The following is a 23808-nucleotide window of genomic DNA, read 5'->3' on the forward strand; positions in this document are numbered from 1 at the left end:
CCGCAGAGGACTTGAACTCATTTCCAGCTACCCACATGGGGTGGCACAGCTACCTGTAACTCCAGCTCCAGGTGGTCCCACACCTCTGGCTGCCTCTGGCCCCGACACACAAACACACAGACACACATGTATAATTTAAAAATAAAATAAATCCTTTATTTTAAAAAACATTTTATGTACAGGGACCATTTTTGCTGCTGTATGAAGATACTAAGGAGTTTTCAAGTTTACAAATATCTGACAACACAGAAAAGTTATCATTAGCATTCATAGGCACTTCACATAGAATTTTAGAAACATAGCTTTGCACCTCCATCTCTGCCCAAGGACACATCATAGACTATAGCACTTTTATGAAACGCTTTTGGGTTTTGGTGGTTTTGAAACTGTCTCCTCACTCTGTAACCCAGGCTGAGGCAGTCCTCCTTAGCTGTGGACTTAGTTACGAGGTTATGTGGGTGTACCACCATTCCAGATTTAAATCTAAGCATCTATGTGATTCCCTCACTGCCCTCACTCCAGGCCGAGCCAGGGATTGAACTTGGATCTTGGCTCTTACCACATTTACAATATTTCCCCCTTAGCTGCATTCCTACCATAATTTGTCGGGGAGTGGGGGGAGTGGAGCTTGGCTTATGAGGCGATTTCTTTCTGGTATGTGGCACTCCAGTGGAAAAGTGGGTGCTGATTTTTATACAGGGCCACAGGGAGCCCAGAACTTTGATTTTGTGGATTTTAGTGTGGGCCTAGTAGAATTCGAAGCATAAGTATGTGTCTGGAACACAAACCCGTTCTACAAGAACTGCCATAGAAATGTCCCTCCCCTGGCTCATACACAGACAGGGTTGCTATAGAGGTCGCAGCACTTAGCGAGACTCATGGCACTGAACTCCTTGTCTTCCCAGGGACCCGAGAAAGAAGGCGTATTGGTGCCGTTCAGCCGCGTACTGAAACGATAAAGCGAGGGAGATGCCCGTGTGTCAGACACAAACAAGGCAGCGCACTCTATCAACAAGTTCTACCAAGTAGCTGAGAACAGAACTCCAAACCTGTGAGCGGGTCTGTTGGCCACAACCAGGAAATGATAGCCACTTAAATGCCATTTTCCTACACACGCTGTAGTTAATGCTAGCACAGAACCCTGTCCAGTGTCTGCCCTGTGGCCAGCTCCCGACCCCAGCCCAGTTAGAAATAGCATTTCCAAACAGCTGAGACAGAATCAATCCCTTATCAATGATCTAGAGTTGAATTTAATAAAAAAAAAAAAACAAGCTGATAACCTAAGGCCACTTTTCTCTTGAGAAGGAAAAACTGCTTACATTTAATTGGTATAACTTAATTAGGCAAAGATACTTTTCTTTTAAATTTCTTTGATTTTTATTTTATTTTTTTTTATTAATTTATAAAAATTTCCTCTTTCGCCCCTCCTCCCACTACCCTCCCACTCCCCCCACTCCCTCTCCTCCACCCTCTCCGGTCCTATTTGATTTTTATTTTATTCAAATTGAAATAGAATTACATCACTTCCTCCCTTTCCTCCTCCAGCCTCTCCCAGCTAAACTCCCTCAACCCACGCCCATATTCTCCTCCACTCTCAAGTGAATAGCCTCTTTTTCTTCAGTTATTATCACTACATACATATGTACACATGCATGTATAGGTGTGTGTGTGTGTAAAATATATATGTAGTTAGCTAGTTTTTTCAAATCCTGTCTATGTATGAGTGTGGGTACATGACAGGAAGCAGGTGCCTGCGGGTGTGGGTACGTGCCTGGGAACGGGTGCCTGCAGAGGACTGAAGCATGAGACCCTTCTGGAGCTGGAGTTGCAGCTGATTGGAAGCTACCCAATGTGTGTGCTAGAAATAGAACTGGGGTCCTCAGCAAGAGCAGCCCGCTAACTGCTGAACCACCTCCTCCGGCCCCAGAAACATTTCTTTCAGGTTCTAGCTACGCACGATTCTTAGAATGTGGCTTTAGAAAATCCACTGAGAACATACACGCCAGGCTAAAATCTATCCAGCTTAGAAATTCCTCTTTAATAATCCGCAACACTGGCGAGTCATTTACTTTATTTCTTGACCTGTTACGCAGCTCTCATCTGAATGCCCCACAATGAACAGATCACTCGCGGACATCGCCTCCTAAGCAGACTCCAGTTCCGGCTTCTCCCCTGAGCGCCAGACTCCAGCTGACTTGTGAGCGACTTCATATGGTGTTCACACAGGAACCTCCGAATGGACATATCCAGGACTGGAGGAGGCTTGGCTTCCTAAAGTTCTCCCCAGTCCCTACAGACCTCTACCAGCACACAACTTCAGCTTTGACAATGTCAAATATTCTAATTTCTCATACCTTCCTTTTACGTATCCCAAAACTAGTTCTTTTGTCTCAGTGACAGGTCTATTTCAAATTCTAAACTGCAATAAATGTAAATGAGATCATCTTTATATTATCTAAACAAGGTCATCTTGTAATTTTAAATTTGTCATCTCTTGGTCTTTCTTTTTATTTTTATTTTTTTGTTTGGTTGGTTTTGGTTTTTTGAGACAGGGTTTCTCTGTATAACAACACTGGCCCTCCTGGAACTCCCTCTGTAGACCAGGCTAGCCTTGAACTCACAGAGATTCACCTGCATCTGCCTCCTGAGTGCTGGGATTAAAGGTATTCACCACCATGCCTAATGGTCCATTTCTATCTAAAAAACCTTAGAGTTTACCAAGTAGGACTATTGCAAAATCATCACCTAGAAACTATCTAATTTCAGTCACAACAAATACAGTAACTTCTTAAGAGGGGCCACACTTCTTTCCCTCCCCCGACACACCACTGATAAACAGAACCTGTCACACACAGTAGGGCCACTACTGAAGATAATAAGAGAAAAGAATACAGACGGAGGCCACACTAACTTTCGTGTTTTGTCTCATATACTCCATACAGCTTCCACGGGACTGTACCCAAGACCTCTCATCTCCCAAAATCCAGAAGTTTCCTTCACGGCAAGAAAGGAGATAGGAGGAGGGAGCAGGAGCTATGGTGTTCACCTACCTCTGGAAAAGCTCTGTGCAGCACACGTAGGTCTCGTAGGTTCTGTTGGTGAAACTCGTGCTTAGGAATGAGACACAGTCAGCTTCAGCTCCCCTGGGGACATAGAGGATTCCTGAATGAAGGAGATAGGAATTACATGAAATTACGTGAAGGAGGAAGATTTGGCATAGGGTCCCCAAAGTTCCTTCCTGTTTGGTTGGGAGTTGGAAACACTGTAGCTTAGGTGTCTGTGGTATGGGTGTTTGGTTAAGTGACTATTCTGAGAGAGATGCTGTGATCTCTGCCAGAGACAGCGCTTAGGCACCTACCTGCCATGCAGGCACTGATAAAGGAAACACAAGCTCCGGTGAAGAGGGCTCTGACCACAATCTTGCACAAGTCACTCTTCCGCTGGGGCACCATCGATGCTACAGGCAACAAAAGAAAGCAATTGGATGTCTTCCCCATACAACAAGGTAGGGTAGCCCATGGGTCCCCATTCAGAAGAATGTAAGAGAAAAACAACACAACCCATCAGATGAACAGGGCCCTTATACCAACCACCTAAGGCTGACAAAGCTGCCGTAAGAAGTGTGTACATATATTAGTTATTTATCTATTTATACTTTCCTGGGTCAAGGATAGTATATCTGACCCTCCCCTCAGTGGTTCTGGAATCTACACAAGATATAGCTGAGTTAAGAAAGGCTCTGAGCTGCTCCAAGCGGGTGGATGCCTGGCATTTGCCAGTTGAGAGCTACACTCTTAAGTCTGGACTGGAATTAGATGAGCCATTGAGAGCCAGAGGACTAGAGAGGGCAGCATCCATCTTATCCTGACCTCCAGAATCACAGCTAGCAAAATCACAGTGGCTGAAGTAACCAGTGTGGACAGGCGTTTAGCGGAAGAAGGAAGATCAACCAAAAGGAAACTGTTTCATCTAATCAGCTAGCAATGAAATAAATTTAATAATTCCATCCCAGAGTGCCAGAAGTGGTGGCTTTCACACATTCTTTACATATTCTATTTCTTCTAAGACTCATTTCTAACTTGTCTCTCCCAAGTGCTTGGGATTCTAATAGATGCTCCCCACTCTGGCCTCCAGGACCACTCCCTCTCTCCTGGTGTTTCTGCAGTCACAACCCAAGGTCAGCAACCTCTCCTCTCCAGCCATCGGAACTGAGTCCCCTACACTCCAGGGCGCTCAGCTTTTAGCCCGACAATGTATAATGCTCACTTGTTCTATTTATTTGGGTTTTTTTTGTCTCCTTTCATTTCTTTTTTTTTATTTTTGATTCCTATACAAATGTTGCTTTTGTGAAAAAATAAAACTACTGAGTAGCTTAATAGCAGCAAGTACCCTTGGCAGTTGGTAAGATAGAAATGTCATTTTAATAACTTCTCTCTTGTAAGTACCTTTGGCAATGGTAAGATAGAAATGTCATTTTAATAACTTCTCCCTTGCAAAGAAAATAAAAATAAACCCTTTTTGTGCCTTAGCAGGAAGGAGAAGACGGGGGCGAGGGGGAGTCAGTCTGACTGCATGAGCTCTGAGTTCCGCGTGGCCTAAGAGACAGCTTGCTTGCTTTGCGTCAGCTTCTCTATCTCACCTCAGTTTTGCAGGGGGCAAAGGTTGGGATCTGTCTGGCCTACTGGGGAGGACCTGGGAGAACTTAACAACTCACTCAGGCCTCCCAGGGTGATTCCTATGGAACTAAGATTGGCGAATCCACAGAGCGAAAATGTTGCAATAATTTCAGCTTTCACCTAGGAGGAAAAAAAAAAAAAACCAAGTAGATAAATTCAGTCTTGCTGTGACTCACAACCACGGTAGAAGTTTCAGGACACACCAACTCTTTCTTGTAGGGTTCTAAAGAACCATGAAAGATGCTCAGAAAACAACGGCCCCCGAGTTACAACAGCTGCCGTGATATGGTAATACCACAAGACTCCTTGCCCGGCACTGCAGTTATTAAACATAAGGAGAAAACTACCTAGGGACCCAAGCAGATGTGAAGAAGACAATTCACAACAACTTGAATGTGCAAATAAAGGGACTTCAGAACATCTGAACGGTGTGTTCCTTGTGTAAGGAAGCACCAATCATCTAGGTCAAACTTGGGCCAGAATGCAGGGGAGAAATAACAGAGGTTCGGCACTGAGACTGCTTGTCTTGGGGTTAAGCTGGGACACTGGGAAATACCTGGGGGCCTCCAATGTCTGTGTGGAACGTGTGCTTTCCCTGAGATATGTGTGACCCAAACCTCTCTGTGACGTCTCTGGATTATCACTTACAGAAATCCACTGTTTCTCGCCGTTGATCCACTCTTCTACCCCAGAGAGACGCTTGTTCTTATACTGAGACAGTTGTTGATAGGCCACAAATTCATTTATGAAGAACTTGACTCCCACTACCTCAGCCACCAGTGGGCAGTCTGCCCAGTCCACACCCATCATGAAAACCATAGGCCGAAGGACATAGGAGCAGATGACCTGAGTGGGAGGGAAATGCCCCAGAGGAAGAAGAGCAGACAAGAGTCAGAGGTCAGGAGCCTTGCTGGGGACTTAGCCCTGCTCTCCCTACACCTCCCTCTTCTGCTCTGGCTTTCTCTTAGCTTGTGTGGGTCAGGAAGAAAAAATGGCCAACACATATAAGGCTTACCTGGAAACTGAGTCCATGTATATCCACCATTTCACCCAGCCAGGAAAGAGTTGCATTGATGAAGGCCAACACAGCCAAAAAGGCAATCAGATTGGCTGCAACGTTAGCAACAAGGCCTATGGCGTCTGTGGCTCCATTGCTCGCAGCTTCCAGGATGTTCCTCTCTTCCCTGTGGTTATTGGGCACAAAGTATATGCTACCTCAGCTCCTCAGAGAAGAGAAGCGCCATTGCCTCTGAGGTGTGAGAGATGATGCCGTCCCTTAGTGAGTCCAAGAGTGGAGATTACTCTGAAGTGACTGAGATGTTATTGCAGGACGGCCTGATGCCAAGGACATGGAGTGATTGTCTAAGGGGTTAGGGCCAGGTGGGAAGGTTAAATCGAAACAACATAGAAATGATAAGCTGACGTCAAGATAGCAAAGGGAGACACGAAATGGCATTCTTCCTTCAAGGAAACTGGAAGTCTCTGCCAGCACGGGACCTCTCCAGGCAGCACACCTTACCATCTCCCGAATCAGACACTTGCCCTGACTCACCCACGGGGCAGCTTCACTCCCTCCTTGCTCTTGAACTTGGACTCTTCCACTTCTGGATATACCAGTTTGGACAAGGCAAGCGCACAAGGGGCAGCCATCACTGAGGCAGAAATCAAGGAGGAAGCATCAATCTGTAAGGCCAGGTGGGGGATTAGCATGACCCGAGGGATCAACTGGGGTGTACCAGGAGTGATTAAGGGGACTGTGCCTCACCCCGAAGGATATGAAGGCTCCCAGGACAGTGCCTGCTATGGTAGCAAAGCCTCCGGTCATCACTGCATGGATTTCAGAGAGGGTCATGTCTGCAAGGTAGGGACGGATGAGCAGAGGTGCCTCCGTCTAAAACCAAAGAGAAACCGTCATATACCAAGAGCCACACACCCCATATCAAAGTGCTCATCCCAGGCATGGAGTGGACCCATCCGGTGCACACCCTTCCAGCCAGTGGACCAAAGCTGTGCCCTGAGGCTTCAGAGCGGCCCAACCGTCTCCTTGCTGCCTGTGTTTTCACTGTTTCTAGAACATGTTATTAGACACCGGTATTCGTTTATTTATTTATTATTATTCGTATTTTGTTTACCATGTTTAAATGCATGCAGTTACTGGGTGAATTATGGCATACAAGTGCACTTACTGACCACAGACTAGATGTCTACAAAGCATGCATCAAATGAACTGAAAATAACTTATCTAAGCAATGCCTTGTGAAATAATAATATCAGGTCCCCAAGAAAGCTCATCCTGAGAATCTGAGTTCCATGTCTAGAATTCACACGGTAGAAAAAGAGAAACGATTGCCACGAGTTGTTCTCTGACCTCTGCATGAGTTCCATGGAATGTGAATGCTTACACACACACACACACACACACACACACACACACACACACACGGTCATTAAAAAAGCATAATAAATGTCTGTAAAATTTCTATTAGTTAGGAAGATTCAACTAGGAAATTACCTAGCCTCAATCTAGGATGTCATTTATCCTTCAATGAGTGACGGCCAAGGGACCTAGTCACTAAGATCATTAATGCAAAGATGATTGTAAATAATTAGAGCAAAAATCGAGGGCTGTGATAGAAGAATCAGAAGTCCTCTGAAAACATAGCAAAAGCAGATAATCAGTCTAAGGCTTTGGAAGGAAAAGACCTCAATGTTAACTTCTTGCCCATTTGAACAACAATTGTCCCTGATGTTGATTTGGTCAGTTAGTGAGCAGTTTACTGGTTATCAACAACTGATAGGCTCTTCCAGGAGACGAGACTCTAGGAATGCCTTGGGATTACCTTGATTAGATCATCCTGTGAGAAACCGTTTTAATAGGGGTCACCGATGTGGGAAGACCCACTCTAACAGTGGGTACCATTCCCTAGGCTTCTGGAGGACATTAACAAGAACGCTAGCTGAGCACACACATCATTCTCTGCCTCCTGACTAGATGCAACGTAATCAGCTGCCTCGAGTTCCGGTCACCAAGATCTTCCTAACAAGATCTGTCCTCTCAGACCGTCAGGCAGAAATAAGTAATTTCTCTCTTACTATGCTGGTTTTTTCTTCAGTATATTTTATCACAGATATAGGGAAGGACACTTATTTCACACAAACACCACTTTTATTTCATGTTGTGGGATATTTGTACACTGTGTGAGGATGTATTTGCTGAGATTCGTCTAATAAAGAGCTGAACAGCCAATAGCTAGGCAGGAGGTATAAGGCAGAACTTCCAGGCAAGGAGAGAGGAAGAAGGAAGAATATAGGTGCGAGAGAGACGTGAGGAGACACAGAAGAAGCAGGATGTGTGGTACGTGACAAAATATATATTAATTAAAAATGGGTTAATTTAAGTGATAAGAGCCAGGTGGTGTGGTGCACACCTTTAATCCCAGCACTCTAGTGACAGAGGTAAGCAGGTGAGTTCAAGGTCACCTTAATCTACAAGAGCTAGTCCCAGGACAGCTAAGGCTGTTACACAGAGAAACGCTATCTCAAAAAAAAACAAAAAAAAAAAAAAACAAAAAAAAAAAACAAAAAAAACAAAACGAAAAGGGCTGGAGAGATGAGCACTGACTGCTCTTCCAGAGGTTCTGAGTTCAATTCCCAGCAACCACATGGTGGCTCACAACCATCTGTAATTAGATCTGGTGCCCTCTTCTGGCCAGCAAGCATACATACAGACAGGACACTGTATACATAATAAATAAATAAATCTTTTAAAAAAACAGACAAACAAAACCAAAACAAACAAAAATAGCTAGTTAAAAGCAAGCCTAAGCTAAGGTCGCGCTTTCATAATTAATAATAAGTCTCTGTGTCGTTATTTGGGGCTGGTGGTACAGAGAGAGACTTGTTTAAATTCCACACAGATGGACGCACTAAGGAAGTCCTATGAAAAAGAGCCCTATTAGTCCTGATCATGACAAGCCATTGCTTCCTCAGAGACCTCTGAAAACAGGGATCTCAGGGAGTTACACCAAGAAACCAGGAAGCAGCTCAAACATCCTTCATTGCTCCTGAAGTCCCAGGATAAGTCACGGATGAAGATTTTCACTTATATTCCTGTGTAAGAAGCTGCACCAGTAACTCAGCACCTTCTAGATAGTGTGTTCAGACTGTGTATTGGGCATCAGGGCTGAAAGTACTGAACTAAGTTCTCCTTGACCCTCTAAGGTTTCTTCCATAAGGGACCAACAGCTTCACCATCTTCATTTCTTGGACTTTGCGTGTCTTTCAAGCTGTGTGGTGACTTATACTCCCAGCACCCGGGAGGTGGAGGCAGGGGGATCAGGAATTTAAGGCCATCCTCAACTACACAGTGACTATGAGGTCAGCCTGGGCTACACTGAGATTCTATTTCAGAAAAAAAGAAAGGAAGAAGGCGGGGAGTGAAGAAGGGAAACGCCTCTTTTTTCTGAATTTGTTTTCTGCCAAGTTCCCAGTTCTCGAGAGAAAAGAAAAACAGAAGGCTTCAAGGTACTCACCATTCCCACAAAGATGTTTCCTGCCACAGCCAGGGTCTCGGCAGCAGTGGTGCCCATGGTGACTTGCAGAAACCAGGCAATCTAGAAGAATCCAGACTCCTAAATCATTCATCTACAGTAGGAAGAATCTTGGCTAATGTCCAGCAAAGCCCCCCCCCCATTTCCTCATAAGGAACCCGGGAGCTAGGGAAATAGTGCGGCGGGACAACAGAATGAGTTACAAACATATTAACCAGAACTCACCCTGGGACTTCTAGGCCATGCAGATCACACCCAGGATGTAAGTGCGGTCCAGACCAGTTTTTTACTATGTTCTGTCCTAGCCTTTCCCAAGCTGGGTAATCATTTGATATCAGGATGCTTAAAGGGAGGGGAACCTTTTCACATCAGTTCTGACTCCATGTTTCACGTAGGAACACTTTTCCCAAAGAAAGTCAGCATCACTCATTCCCCTGACTAGTCCAAGCTGGCAGTTCTTTCGTGGCCTTACCTTCTGAACCACCCATTGCACGAGGCCCAGGTAGTAAAGAATAGACATCACGCATCCAAAGAAAATAATGATTGGCAAAGACTGCAAAGAAAATGGTGGTAGCGGATGAGAGATTATACTACATGTGTATGCGTGTCACAAGCAAGCTCTTCTACGCCTCTCAATTAAGCTCTGGGCATTCCCAGGGCATCTGATACAAGGTGGCTTAGAAATAAACTCAAACTGAACTGCAAACCTGTAAGCCTATCTATCAGTACGAAACCATAGGCTACTTCATTTCCTGAACTTCTCCCTAACCTGCCTTTCAATCAAATGATCCCTGGTAAGGCTCATGAGAAAAGAGTGGACTCCCTTCTAAGGTCAAATTGGGAAAGAGACTATCTGACCTCGTGGACACACGTATCAGCCTCTGCTTTACCCTCACCCTTTAACTGGCATTGGCATTCCTGCACACAAACAGGTATTACCTGAAAAGCAAAAACGTTTTGGACCAGGGCATCACCGAAAACAAAACTGGAGCCTTCCACAGTATAAGCCAGGAAAATCTGAAGTGGGGGGAATAAGGGATGAGAGTTAGGACAGGCAGGACGCAGAGAACGCTGTGATCTGCCTCAGTTGTGACCCCCGTGGGCAGGTCATGTCCCAAGAGTTGGTCATGAAATGACAGACTCAGCAAGTCAGTTCTCTTCGCTTGTATCCATCACACTCTCTCTTTACCCAACCAGGTTCCCCAACACCGCCATGAAGACAGAGGCCGACAGCCTCATGCTCCCCTCAAATCTCCATTCTCTGGGTTCCAGAGGCATGAAACCCTGACATTCAATTCCCTGTACCTGGATCTGATCTCCCAGCCACTGAAATGCATTAAATCCGGGTTCAGTTCTGATGACCAAAATCCCAAAGATGAACTGAAGGCCCAGGCCCCAAAACACCGTCCTCCAGCATACCTGGGATGAGAAAGAAAATAGCCCAGCATGAGTTCCAAACCTTTACTTGTCTATTGCCTGGTTCAACTGTGTCCTGTGAGTGGAGCTAGGTGAGGGTGCTAATAGTCAGTCTGGGGTAACACGGCTGAGCTGGCTAGCTTTATGTCAACCTGACACAAACTAAAGTCATCTAAGGGGAAGGAACCTCAGCTGTGGAATTGCCTCCACAAGACTGGGCTGTAGGAAGTCTGTAGGGCATTTTCTTAAGCAGCGATTGATGCAGAAGAGCACAGTCCATTGTGGGTAGTACCATTACTGGGTAGGTGGTTCTAGGTTCTGTAAGAAAGCAAACTGAGCAAGCCATGAGGAGCAAGCCAGTAAGCAGCACCCCTCCATGGCCCATGCATCAACTCCTGCGTCCAGATTCCTGCCTTGTTAGAGCTCCTGTCCTGACTTCCTTCAACAATGAACAGTGATGTGGAAGAGTAAGCCAATTAACCCTGTCCTCCCTGACCTGCTTTTGGTCATGGTGTTTCATCACAGCGATAGTATCCCAAGACAATGGCACAGGGAACAGGGAGACCGGTAAGAAAAAATAGGGTGACATTGTGCAAAGAGACAGTATGCCCATACAGATTTCTTTAAATAAATTACATATTTATGACACAGGTATATAATAACTCCCACAAATGTCATTATTGCACAGTGCCAAAATATGATTCTCTGTCATATTTTCTTTTCTTTCTTTCCTTCTTTATATTTTCTTTTATTTTTCTCTAGTGCTGGCTAGATCCATATAAACCACAATAACAATCGGCAGGCCTAGAGTCTCTAAAAGTGTCCCAACGTCTCTTAGGAATAAGACTGTCAGAGGAAAATTCCAGGAGTTGTTACATGGTCCTAAGTCTTCATCATGACTACCTGACACGTACCTTTGGCCATTTCTACCACCCCTTGTTGCTGTTATGCCCACCCAATGACCCCCAACTCACCGCGCTGGGGTGTTTGGAGCAGACAAAGAGGATGAGGATGAACATACAGATTCCTGCAAAGGAGATCAGCTGCTCGGGCCTTTGAGCCGTGTCGAGAGCCAGCCACAGGATAAGGCCGACCACAGAGGCTCCTATGAACACCCTGAAGGCGGAATGCCAGAGCTATGTCACCAACTCAGTGAACGAGCAACCAAAAACCCTCTGACGGATAGGAAACTTCATCTGAGGGTCCATGAGATAACTCAATAGCTTACTCTTTTTTTTTAAAGATTTATTTATTTATTATGTATATAACATTCCTTCCATGTGTGCCCACATGTCAGAAGAGGGCACCAGATCTCATTATAGATGGCTGTGAGCCACCATGTGGTTGCTGGGAATTGAACTCAGGACCTCTGGAAGAGCAGTCAGTGCTCTTAGCCTCTGGGCCATCTCTCCAGCCCAACAGCTTACTCTTGATTAGACAGAGATGGACCTTGAGAATTATCTGGTAGTTACTTAGCTTCTACTTGTTCCTAATTTATGGAAGTAAGTGTCTAATCTAATTAGACAGATCACATAACTTCTCTTTTCTCATATAGCCATATCAATAAAATTCAGTATAAAGGTTCATCCCTGAAGATGCTTCCAATGACTAATCAAAACACTGAAAACAGAAAAAGAGAATGCACTGGTCCCATATGATGGCTACTCAATTTTTAGCCACTCCAAGGGTGAGACTTAAATAAGCCATGTATGGATGTATGATCTTTACATATACCAAACATATTTCAGTACATAGACTGAAGGCTTGGGATGTAGCTTAGCAGAACACTTGCCTAGAATCTATAAGACTCTGGGTACAATCCCCAGCCGACCACAAAAAATAAGGATCCAGTCATGGTAGTGCAAGCCTTAGGGAGTAGAAGCAGGAGGATTCAGGTTTTAAGATTGGAATTGGAGAATTGGCTCAGCAGCCAAGAATAATTGTTCTTGCAGAGGACTCAGGTTCGATTCCCACACCCACATGGTGGCTCGCCAACCATTTGTAACCCCAGTCCCCAGGGATCTGATGTCCTCCTCGGAACACAGTGGTCACCAGGCACACATGTGGTACACATATGCATTCAGGCAAAACACTCATACATATAAAGTAAAACTGCAAGAGATTAAAGTCCTCAGCCTCACGGTTAGTGTGGCGCCAACCTGGCTTACATTACATCTCCTTTCTCAAAGACAAACAAACACAGAAACAAACAAATCAACAGACGAATTTCCCCAAACCTAAGTGAAGAGAATTAGAAAGGAGATCGCAGGTGAAAAGAAACCAAAAGAAGCACATGACCCACTGAGACACCTCCAGCGCAGGGCGGCAAAGAACCACAGTACCGGACAAAAATCCACGGCTCTTTTCTACACGCCTTCCTCAAAGTGAATAAAGCTGGCTTCCAAAAGCTTATTTAATGAATAAACTCGCTTTGGCTTCTCCTCCCACACACTGTCAAATAAATCAGTGATACAAAACTTCAGTGATTATCTGTTATTTCTCCAAATTATCACTATTGAACACCATTTTCTGTGCACGCACTGGAGAGAGGGAAAAGAGAAACTTTCTGGACAGTCTGGCCTACAGTCAACACACATGGACAGATTGGCGATAGCTACTTCAGAACCCAGTTCAGTTATGCTAATGATTAAGTTTGCGCCTAAGATGCTAAGACAGTGGTTCTCAACCTGGGGGTCATGACCCCTTTGGGGTCATATATAAGATATTTACATTATGACTCAGTAGTAAGATTAATAGTAGCAAGACTACAGTTACAAAGTAGCAAGGAAAATAATTTCACAGTTGGGGGTCACCACAGCATGAGGAGCTATATTAAAGGGTCACAGTGTTAGGAAGGTTGAGAACCACTGAGCTAAGAGGTTGCCAACTACAAAAGCAGGTAGGGGTCTCTGGAGGACTAGAAGGGAGGAGGCTGGAGCATAGGCAAGAGAGAAGCAACTTGGCTGTAGCTTAGCTAAGTGCAAGCGTGCGCTCTGACCCCTCCATTAAAGACAAGTGCAGGCTTTCTCCCTTTGTCACAGGCTCCTGGGATTCCAGACTGAAACTCCTCCCTGATCTGAATGAAATCCCATCTGTGCCAGCAATACTGACCCAAGGCTGTAAGAAGCCAGGCTTTGTGGCTCTAAGGCCCGTGGCTCTGTGGTTTCTATGTTTTATCTCCATGTAGATAAGAGCCTGGATCCCTCTCAAGAACTGTCAAAATGTTAAAATGTTCAATGAGATGCCGATTATGCTCAGTTGGCTTGCCTAGGATGCACAAGGCCCTGGGTTCAATCCCCAGCCCTCCATAAACTGAGTGTATGAGTGCATGCCTGTAATCCTAGCGTTCAAGAGGTAGAGGCAGGAGGATCAGAAGTTCAAAGTCATCCTTGGCTACATAGAGAGTTCTGAGACCAGCTTGGACTAGAGACTTTGTCCCACAAAAAGAAAAAGAAGAGAAAGGAAGGAAGAAAGGGGAAAGGAGACAAGGAGAGGGCTCCCATCTCACCAGTGAGTTCATTCACTGATACATTCACAATTAAAAGGACTACTCGAAGGGGGTGGAAGCTGTAGGAGGTGGGGCCCAGTTGAAGGAAATTGGTCACTGGGGACATGTCCTCACAGGTTACACCTTGTCCCAGATCCCTTGCCTTCCTTATCTCTTGCCTCCTGGCCTCCACGGTGTGAGCAGCTTTGCTTCACCAGTTCACTTCTCACCATGACATTCTGCCCTATCACCAGCCAACATGGATGGGGCTAGGGGTGCATAGGTTAAGCCTCTGAAACTGGGAGCCGGAAGGGTCTCTCCTGCACATTCATTGTTCCTAGGTGTTCCGTGAAGGGCAACAAAAGGTGATTGACACACTTACCACTTCACCCAAAGCTTCAGGCGGCTGTTTTGCAAGGGCTTCAGACAGCTCATTAATTTTTCACCAAAGCTTTTCTTCAGAAAGTGGCAAGCCAGGACGAAGATGACAAGGCAGGTGAGGATGAATAATGCCAGTGCCCTCTGGAAGTTCAGGATGCAAGCCGCCAGGAAGTAGGCGGCATAAGCTACAGGGAGAAAGTGAAGAGTGAGAGCCAGCAAGGCTGAGCTTCCACAGAGCCCCGCACCGTGCCTCTCTGCTCCCGGCGAAGACTCGCTGCCTTCTATTTTACCTGCTGTCCTCACTCTCTCCCTTAGATTTGGCCAACAGCCACTGTTAGACTCTTTGGAAACCGGACATCTCTTGGGTTTTTATCCCCCAGCTATGTTGAACTGTCAAATGATTAACCTTTTCTCTTGAGCAAAGCCACGTAAAGGAGGCTGCCTCTAGGAGGAAGAGCTACATGGGGCTTCTCTAGGTGCTCCCAGCTTCATCCCCAAGGACAACTTTTGATCTCATTGTCCCAGCTGCTTCTAATCAAAGCCCCACATGTTACTGGCAACATACTATAAACAAGGTTTTATGACTTTCAAAAATAATGTATAGCGCTAATTTTAGTTATAAACCAGTAAATAAGTTATGTATAACAGGCATCTGTCATAAAGATTACAGACTTGTGCCCTGATTCAAACCTAAGCACTAAAAAAAGAGATTTTATATATATATATATATATAACATATGTAATCTTGACACAAGTTAATGATTCTAGAAATGCTTGTGGTTCTCCCTTCCATAAATCTTCATGATCTCACCTAAACACAAGAGACCGAGCAGGATCTTCTTGGATAATGCAGCATGTCTCTTAAAGAAATGTCTCGCCTTGGTGAAAGGCTGCAGCTTCCTCCTGATGAGAAACCACATCAAAACCTGAGAATTACTTCCTCCTGTTTGTGAGGTTCTCAGACCTCGGATAGCCCAAGGCAGTGTTCAACAGTGTTCCAACCAGGCCCCAAAGGCCACCTCAAAACTTGTGTCTGTACATAGGTCAGAATGGCCCCGCTCAGCCTAGAGTACATCTTCGATAGCAGTGGACACTGATCATGTGTTTTTCCTAGGGACAGGTGTTGCTCGGCTTTCATATTCAGCCTGTCCTTCTTAGAAACCATTCTACCATTGCACCCCAAAGCCACACAAAGCCTTTGTAGTTGTGTGTACGTTGGCAGAAAGGAGAGAAAGCAAACCAGCTTCAAGAGTCTCTGCGTCAGCAGGTCTGAGAGAAGATGCCCAGCAAGGGCTATTCAAGATTGCTCTGTATCGTGTTTTCCACGTGTGTGGGCTCAAAGAACTTTGCAAATACTAACAGGGTTCCTCTAAGACCCCCGAGGTTGTTCTTGCAACCTGAAAGCTGGGGAAACTGAGTAAATTTCCCAAGGTCACGGAGGTTGTAAGGAGTAGCTCTCGAATCTCCATATCTCCCTTTGCCATTCCTAAGTGTCCTTAGCACATTGCAGCCATGTGAGCAAAAAATATTCCACTTTCAACAAAGAAATCGAGCCCAGCTCGAAGTGTCCTGTGTGACTATGGTGCTAAGGTATGTTGCTCAGCCAGAGATGGAACCAGCCACTACCTAAATGGTCTGGGGTCATGGTGCACACAATTCTGGGTTCCTTCTCTATTGTTGCCATCTGACTTGAGATTGAAACTATAGTGCCCATTGCCCCTATAGCCTTCCTTCTTCGTTTCTGCCTCTATCCTCTTCTCTTCTGCAGGGAGTCCAACCCTGGCTTAACTGAGCAGGGTGTACCTTCTCAAGTACATCTCAGGTACCGGGATGTCAAAGAGGGAGGCAAACTATCCTCATCAACCCTGGCTTGTCTAAGCCCATCTCCTCGGGAGGATGTTGGGGTCTCAAGACCTCTGCCACTATCCATTAGAGGAGAAAGTGGTGGGCAGGAAGTTTGTTTATGATGTCAGTATCCGAAGGTGCCGTTACCTTAGGAACATCATTCGCAAGGCCCATCAAGCAATGCCCTTAATTTTAACCCTAGACGTCCACAAGCGCCAGATCTTTGGTTTGCTCTTCCAGGTCCTCACACCCTGCTAGGGGCCTGGAAGTTCAGTCTGTGAGGACAGAATCACTGGACAATAAACCCTTGGCTTATCTACCGGGGTTCTGCCCATGGGACCTCCTAGGCTATCTAGGTATAGAATGGCTGAGGTCCACACATAAGCAGGGAGGGACTTTGATCTGACTATCCTACCAGGTTCTCTTGCATCATACCCCTTCTGGTCTAGGGACAGACTGTGTTCACTGTTTCAAACCTCAGGTCTCGTACTCTCCTTCCCCATGGTTCTGCTCCACTTCATACCATTTTCAAATGTCCGTGTTCTTTTGTTTATTTGTTCTTATGTGTATATTTGTGGAGGCGGGGGTTGTGCACGCCGAGGCCAGAAGAGCTGGAGTCACAGGGAGCTGTGAGCCACCGGATGTGGGTGCTAGGAACTGAGCTTGGGTTCTCCGAAAGAGCAGCACACATTCTTACCCTCTGCGCATCTCTCCAGCCACTCTTTTGCTTTTCCTTAGTCTTCCCCTATCAGGATCGGGTTTCGTTATGGTATTTTCAGACATATGTGTCATTATACTTCATTTGCACATAACAGCCTCTGGATGCGTAAACTCTCTTCTGGTTATTCTAGTTTAAATACGCCACCTGGTTTCCCAGTACACAAGGTGAAGATGGCTCAAGACCACGCCCAGTTAAATAGCAGTCAAGCAAAGGCACTGTGAAATAGGATGCTCCATGCACTGGTCTAAGAGCAAACAAAAATCACAGGCTTAGGGCTTCTGCCCTCACCTCTTCACCATTTCTTGGGGACCGTTTCAGTGCCGGCTCCGGACATTGCTTAAAACCCTCTGCAAAGCCCATGAACAATGGAATCCTAGAACACCAGGTTAGAACTGAGCCTCTGGTACTAAAAAGAAAACAAACAAGCCCGTAGGTGGTGGCGTATTCCTTTAATCCCAGTACTTAGCAAGCAGAGGCAGGTGGATCTCTGTGGGTTTGAACCTAGCCTGGTCTACAGAGTGAGTTCCAGGATAGCCAGGGCGACACGGACAAACCCTGCCTCGGATAAGAAACAAATAGATGAACAAACCAATGAGGATGGACTATGAATGAGAAATGCTCCAAAGCAAACGAGAAAAGTTTTTTTTCAACCTTTTAAACTCATTGAGAAGTTCATAGAAGCACGTGGGCAAGTGTCTGTGCACTCTGAATCTTGCCTGGCCCCGCATCTCAGTAACAGCACCAAGCTCTTCACACTACACAGTGGTCCAGTTTGAGTCTTAATGTCTGTGCTATGGCTAGAAATTGAGCTGATTTCTCATGGTGAGTGAGCACTGATGTTCTGCCTCTGCCTCCAAGTGTCTGTTACGGGAGACTTTCTGGGCACTGACTAAAGGCAGCCTCCTAACATGCATACTGCCCGCATCCCCGAGTGATATGTGGAAAAGAAACAGGTGAGCAGGATCAGAAGCACTAGCTAAACATGGCTTTAGTCATCACCAGATCCAGCGGCAAAGACATTCATGAATTTTCTTAGTTACCTACTTTCGAGATGTAGAAACTCTCCCAGCTGAGAGAGACGGAGCCTTGGCAACTGCTAGAACCTGGAACTCTTCGTCTAGCCATTAGTGTGGGAAGCTTGAGGGAGCTTTCAGAGAATTCAGCTCCAGTGACAGAAGACAGTGTGGCCCTGCCTGAGTCTTTGCTAGTCTGGCTTGAAGGAGGAAAGACAAGAAGGAAATGGAGGCCACAACTCACAATCAGCTGATGGTGTGAACGAAGCATGAGGCTAGCCTAACACAGGGGACCAGAGACTTTCAAAGGTCAAAGTCTTATTTTACACCCAATTAAATATCAGTTGGACAAAGCTACTACAAAACAAGAGGGGGCGTACTCTAAGAAATCAGTCCCAGACAGAAGACTTTGTCCCTGTCTTCCTAACCACAAAGCCGTTCTTGGAAGAACCACCTTCCCACTTTTCCACAGTCCAAGTTCTGCACACAACTGGTTCTGAGCTCAAGAGCTGGACGATGTAGCCACACAGGAAACTGAGTCTCCAAAACAAACAGACCTTAATAAACACTGTGGAAAGCCAAGTAGGGACTGGAAAGCCTGGGGAAAACCTGTCAGGAAAAGGCAGCATGAGGCCAGCCTGAGCGACAGAATAGGAATGTCCTGATACAGACAGACAGACTGGCTGACTGGTAAGAAGAATGTATACAGTGGGTTTTCCAACCTACCCTCAACTTTTTCCTCACAGAACTCTCCTCTGTCCAAGTTGGAGGTAGCATTTGTTCCGATAGGCAGGGGAGCCTTCCCAGGGAAGCTGTTCTAACTCATGACTATGCCCCCATGTCAACTTCAGGGATGGGGGGGGGGCGGGCTTGAGAATATTTCTTTTGCAAGTAAGGTTATAGGTGCTATGTGAATAATTAAGGAACAAGAGGATGAGTTGGATTTGCAGATGTTCTCTTCCCTCAACCTCCTGGGAGCTGAGATTCTATGCAGGCTGTTAAATGCATGAGAGTGGAATCTCTTGCTGGTATAATGGTGCACGTCTGTCAACCCATTCATCGGAGGCTGAGGCAGGAGGGAGAGTTCTGGTCTTACTGAGTGTGAGAATAGTCTGGGCAATATAGTAAGATCCTCTTTCTGAAAATATTTTTTTTTCTCTTTGAGCACAGTTTAGACATGGATGTTATAAATATATTTTCTTACCTACCAAGTGAGATGGGCAGTTGGAGTACTTTTTGGTGAAGGACAAAGCAGTAAACATTTTAGTTTGTAGACTTTATATTTTATTTATGTTTTAATAAAGTGTGACTGTAGACTGAGACCCTGAGCTCTTGTCTCCTTCCGCCTTATATTCCTCTCTAGTGCTGGGATTAAAGGTGTGCACCACCACTGCCTGGCCTCTGTGGCTAACTAGTGTGGCTGTTGGGATTAAAGGTGTGTGCCACCACTGCCTGGCCTGTATGGCTGACTAGTGTGGCTAACTTTGTGCTCTGATCTTCAGGTAAGCTTTATTTATTAAAGCATAAATAATATCACTACATTTTTCTTAGAACATGTCCATACCCATTTGTTTATTGTTACCTATGGCTTCTTTCTCACTAGAGTGGTAGAGTTGAGTAAATACAACAGAGACTATAAAGTCTACAAACTAAAATGGATCTTCCTATATTGCCCAGACTATTCTCACACTCAGGAGTTTGAGGGAAGAGAGCATTAGCTGCTCTTCCAGAGGACACAGATTTGATCCTAATATCCACAGGTGCAGGGAATTTGGTGCCCTCTTCTGGCTGCCTTGGGCATTGCACACATGTGATGGACATACATACTGGCAGACAAAACACCCATAAGCGTAAAATAAAAATGATTTTTTTGTGGATGTAGAAAAGCAGATGGGTGTGGGGGCACACACCTTTAATCCCAGTACTCTGGGGGCAGAGGCATGAGGATCTCTGAGTTTGAGGCCAGCCTCGTCTACATAGTGAGTTCCAGGACAGCCAGGGATGTTACAAAGAAAACCCTCTCTCAAAATACCAAAAAAAAAAGTAGAAAAACAAAATACATTGAAATATAAACTATGTGTAAATGAATATAGATATTTTATATAAAAATTTGTAGATTAGCCAGGGTATGATGATGTAGGCCTGTAATTCTAGCACTTCAGAGGCAGAACGAGGACCAGCGAGTCAATGCCAGCCTCGGTTTCATGACTGTGAGGAGATCTGGGATACAGAGGCTCTGTTTCAAAACTAAATAAATAAATACAAAAATAAATTATATAAAGCAAATTGTGGAGATGGTAGAACATAAGGCAGTTAAAAGGCGAAGATGTCACTGAGTTAATCAATTTTTAGGAAACAAACCAACAAAAGTAATCTTTCATTCCAGAACATCTTTGGACTTACACTCCCTTCATCAACTCTCCAGGATTCTGTTCTCAGCATGCGTATCAATTCCTGGCCTTTCATACCACTGAACTTAGCTTCCATCTGAGCAATTTTACCCAAACTCCCCTTTGGCTTTAGCACTGACAGCAGGTCCATGTTCAGACTCAAACACCCTTCACCACCCCTCCCTCCCCGGCTCCTGAGCGCACAGCACTACGGACTGTGGCTTCACGCGTCAGGCTTCTCCCTTACCACCCACATCGCCATCTTCCTTCAGCCTCCAGAGAACAGCCTTTTGTCTCTGCTCCTATGGATTTCTTTCTCCTGTCCCTAAATCTGAGCATTCCAGAAAAGCTTTTTTGGTCACGTAGAGATGGGCTTTTTATTTTGTTCTGGACAGGGTCCCACTATGCAGCCTTAGCAGGTCTAGAAGTTTGGCCACAAACTCATAGAAATCAGTCTACCTCTGCCTCCCAAGTACTGGGACTAAAAGCATGCACCACAAGTCCTGGCCTCAGAGAGATTTATTTTGTTTTGTTTTAATTAATATGAGTAGATTTGTTCCTAAGTCTCAATGCTCTAATTTAGACAAAAGAATTAAAATTAGTACTTTCCTGTTATGAAAAGTAAACTAATTACACAAAATTACGCATAATAATACTCAATAAATGTTAGCCATTGTTACTGTTATTATTGCTGTTGTCGCTATTTTTTTTAAAGTCACCTAGGCTGACACTGATGGGCTCGTCACTGTCATGAACTGACACTTCAGTTAGCTCTACAAAATACGAGCACATACATGTGGAAACGTGCAGTGATCCTGGTCTTGTCTGTGAGTCAGGCAGTCTGAGAATGAGTGGCTTTGATCTGTTCTGCTCACTTCTCTTCCCCATCCCCCCAGGTCCTTGGTGACTAACTAAACTGGACTCTGGAACATCCTTACCCCGGGCCATCCTTCTGGCTGTGTTCCTCCGTCACTTCAGTCTTTTTGCTTTGCTCAGGATTTCCTCTTTCCTATAAGCACAGGTAAAGGTGAGGTCAGCCGTGCAGCCTTGTCAGAGAGGCAACAGACTAAGAAAGCCGCTAAAGACACCCCACAGCCCACAATGTGAATTACCATGAGTTCCAGCCCTGAGTTCTCGATGCCATTCTCCATGGTGGCCTGGGAAACAGATCCTCTTCCCTCTGCTTTCTCCATCTCCTGCTAGCCTCAGCTGGAAAACAAACTCAGGGCTAATTTCTGGCAGATTCTTTGTTCTATCTAGTTCGGGACGAGGGAGAATTTTTAAGGCCAGATCCTTTCAGAAAACACAAGACTAACATTCTGACTAAAAGTCAGCTGCTTCCATTAAGAATAAGGACTGGAAAGATTGGGAGCTGACTAATATAATAAGTAATGAAAGGTAGAATTTGATTTCTTGTCATAAATGGTTATGGAAGAAGGGGCAAGGAGACAGAAGAGCTATTAAGGGCAGGAAGAACTGGAATGAACTGGTGAGCCTCCCGGGGTCCCAGGACCTGGGTTGAAATATAACCCATTTAGTTATTCAATTCAAGGGCTATTTAGTAATGTTCTTTATCTTTTTCCTGGAGCAGGCCCCACTGCTAAGCTGCAAGGAATGAGAAGGAAAATGACAGCTGAAGAAGCCCCATGGGCCAAGGATTTCTGGGAAAATAAGAGAGATAAACAGACTGCATCCAGTAGGGTTCTCTAAGGAACAGAACCGATAGAAGGTGTATATAGAAGAGAAGGTTTTCTAGATTAACTTACAATGTGCTGGGTGGGTCGGCACAGTCCAGTCCAGGTCCCAATCTGGTGCCTGGAGCGTCCTGCAGAGCTACTGGTCTCCAGTCCACGTGGGATGCTGGAGACGCTGGACCCTGGTGTCAGTGGAGAAGGACAGCAGTCATAGAGACCAGGACTTTCCCCAACAGGAGATGAAGGCAGGCAAGCAAACAGCACTTTTCCCCTCAGACTTCCTTCTCTTTAGGCGATTACCACCCGCAAGAGCCGCCCACTCTGGGGGAGGGGCTTCTTGGTAGTGCGCTTCTCAGTTGGGTGTAGCCCAAATTCTAATTGGTCTTAATAAATAAAACCTAAAGTCCAATAGTGGCGGGTGAAAGGTGAAGGATCAGAGAAGCCATGTAGCCAGTCACTAGAGAGACATTTTGCCCCTACCAATGTTCAGATTGAAGGGGCGATCCTGTCCTCAACCGACATCCAGGGACTGCTCTGAGCTCCTGTCTCCTCCCACCTTATACCCCTCTTTTCACCCAGCCATATCACTCCTGTCTCCACCTCTCAAGTGCTGGCATTAAAGGCGTGGGATCCTAAACGCTGGGATCACCTTTGTGTGGGCTCTGTTTCTCTTTTAGATTGGATCAATCCCACGTAGCCCAGGGTGAGCTTGAACTAACAGAGACGCCTCTGCCCCTGTTTCCTGAGTCCAGGGATTAAAGGTGTGTGCCGCCACTCCCTGGCCCTTAGCGGCTTGACTCTGCACTCTGATCTTCAGGCAAGTTTTATTTGTTAAAACACAAATAAAATATCACTACCGTTGCGTCAATCAAATCATTCCGTTAGCTGTGCATTTTCAGATGAGTACAAGGTCCTAATTCTGCCTAAAATGATATAGTTATCTCATGTACCACTGTAAATGTGCCGTTCTTCCCTCGGAATAAGTGACAAGAGGCTTTGAGGAATGCATAGTCTTTTAGTATCCTACAGCTTAACTAGGGCAAAATAAATTTAATTACATTTAATTACTGATATTATCTCAGTCTTTACATTACAGGGTAAAGGAACAGAAAGGGAAAAACCCACAAATGTTTGCTTAATATATGTGCCTATATATTTAAACATATTCTTAGCAAAATTAGGAGAGAAACACTAATGGCAATAACAATCCCCATTTCTGTAGCAGGCCCCTCCCTTCCTTACCTGGGGTTTATAACTGTCTTCCACAACCCATTCCGTAGTCCCTCCACCTTCAGCCAGCACCTCAGCCAGTCTTGGCTCTTCACCTGGAGGAGAGACCCATACACTCTTGAAAGGTCTGGGTTGACAGAGTTGACTGATTGGTTCCTGCCTGGGTTGAATTGTTGTAGCTTCCCATTGACGTTAATCTCAAGGTTCGTCTCTTGCGTTTGATACACTCTCCCTTACCTCCGCGGCAGAGAAACAATCCAATTTCCCTTTGGTCTGGGTCAGTAACCCCTCCTGTCTACACTATTCCTTCTTTTCAGTCTGTTGACTGAAGGGCATCAGGAACTTGAAGTGGCTAGGGAAAGGTCTTAACTTCCAGCTCAGAGGGCACTCCCTCTTCTAGGCCAG

At 45.4% G+C, this 23808-nt stretch overlaps 1 protein-coding gene across 1 annotated transcript; it reads right to left on the reverse strand.

Annotated features, from left to right (window-relative positions):
* Positions 1–129: 129 nt before the first annotated feature.
* On the reverse strand, positions 130–22475 carry Slc28a2 (solute carrier family 28 member 2). Its single transcript, XM_048459927.3, has 18 exons — positions 22246–22475; positions 21592–21688; positions 21418–21488; positions 15322–15413; positions 14512–14695; positions 11617–11758; positions 10532–10645; positions 10166–10243; positions 9699–9779; positions 9209–9289; positions 6442–6567; positions 6229–6359; positions 5692–5860; positions 5325–5522; positions 4715–4796; positions 3359–3457; positions 3051–3162; positions 130–947 (listed from the first exon to the last, which is right to left on the reverse strand). The coding sequence occupies exons 2-18, from the start codon at positions 21670–21672 to the stop codon at positions 830–832; spliced, it is 1959 nt and encodes a 652-aa protein (XP_048315884.3). The 5' UTR covers positions 21673–21688; positions 22246–22475; the 3' UTR covers positions 130–829.
* Between the last annotated feature and the right edge of the window lie 1333 nt (positions 22476–23808).

This window comes from Myodes glareolus, chromosome 10 (genome assembly GCF_982192425.1).
Source record: "Myodes glareolus chromosome 10, mMyoGla1.1, whole genome shotgun sequence".
Taxonomy (NCBI): domain Eukaryota; kingdom Metazoa; phylum Chordata; class Mammalia; order Rodentia; family Cricetidae; genus Myodes; species Myodes glareolus.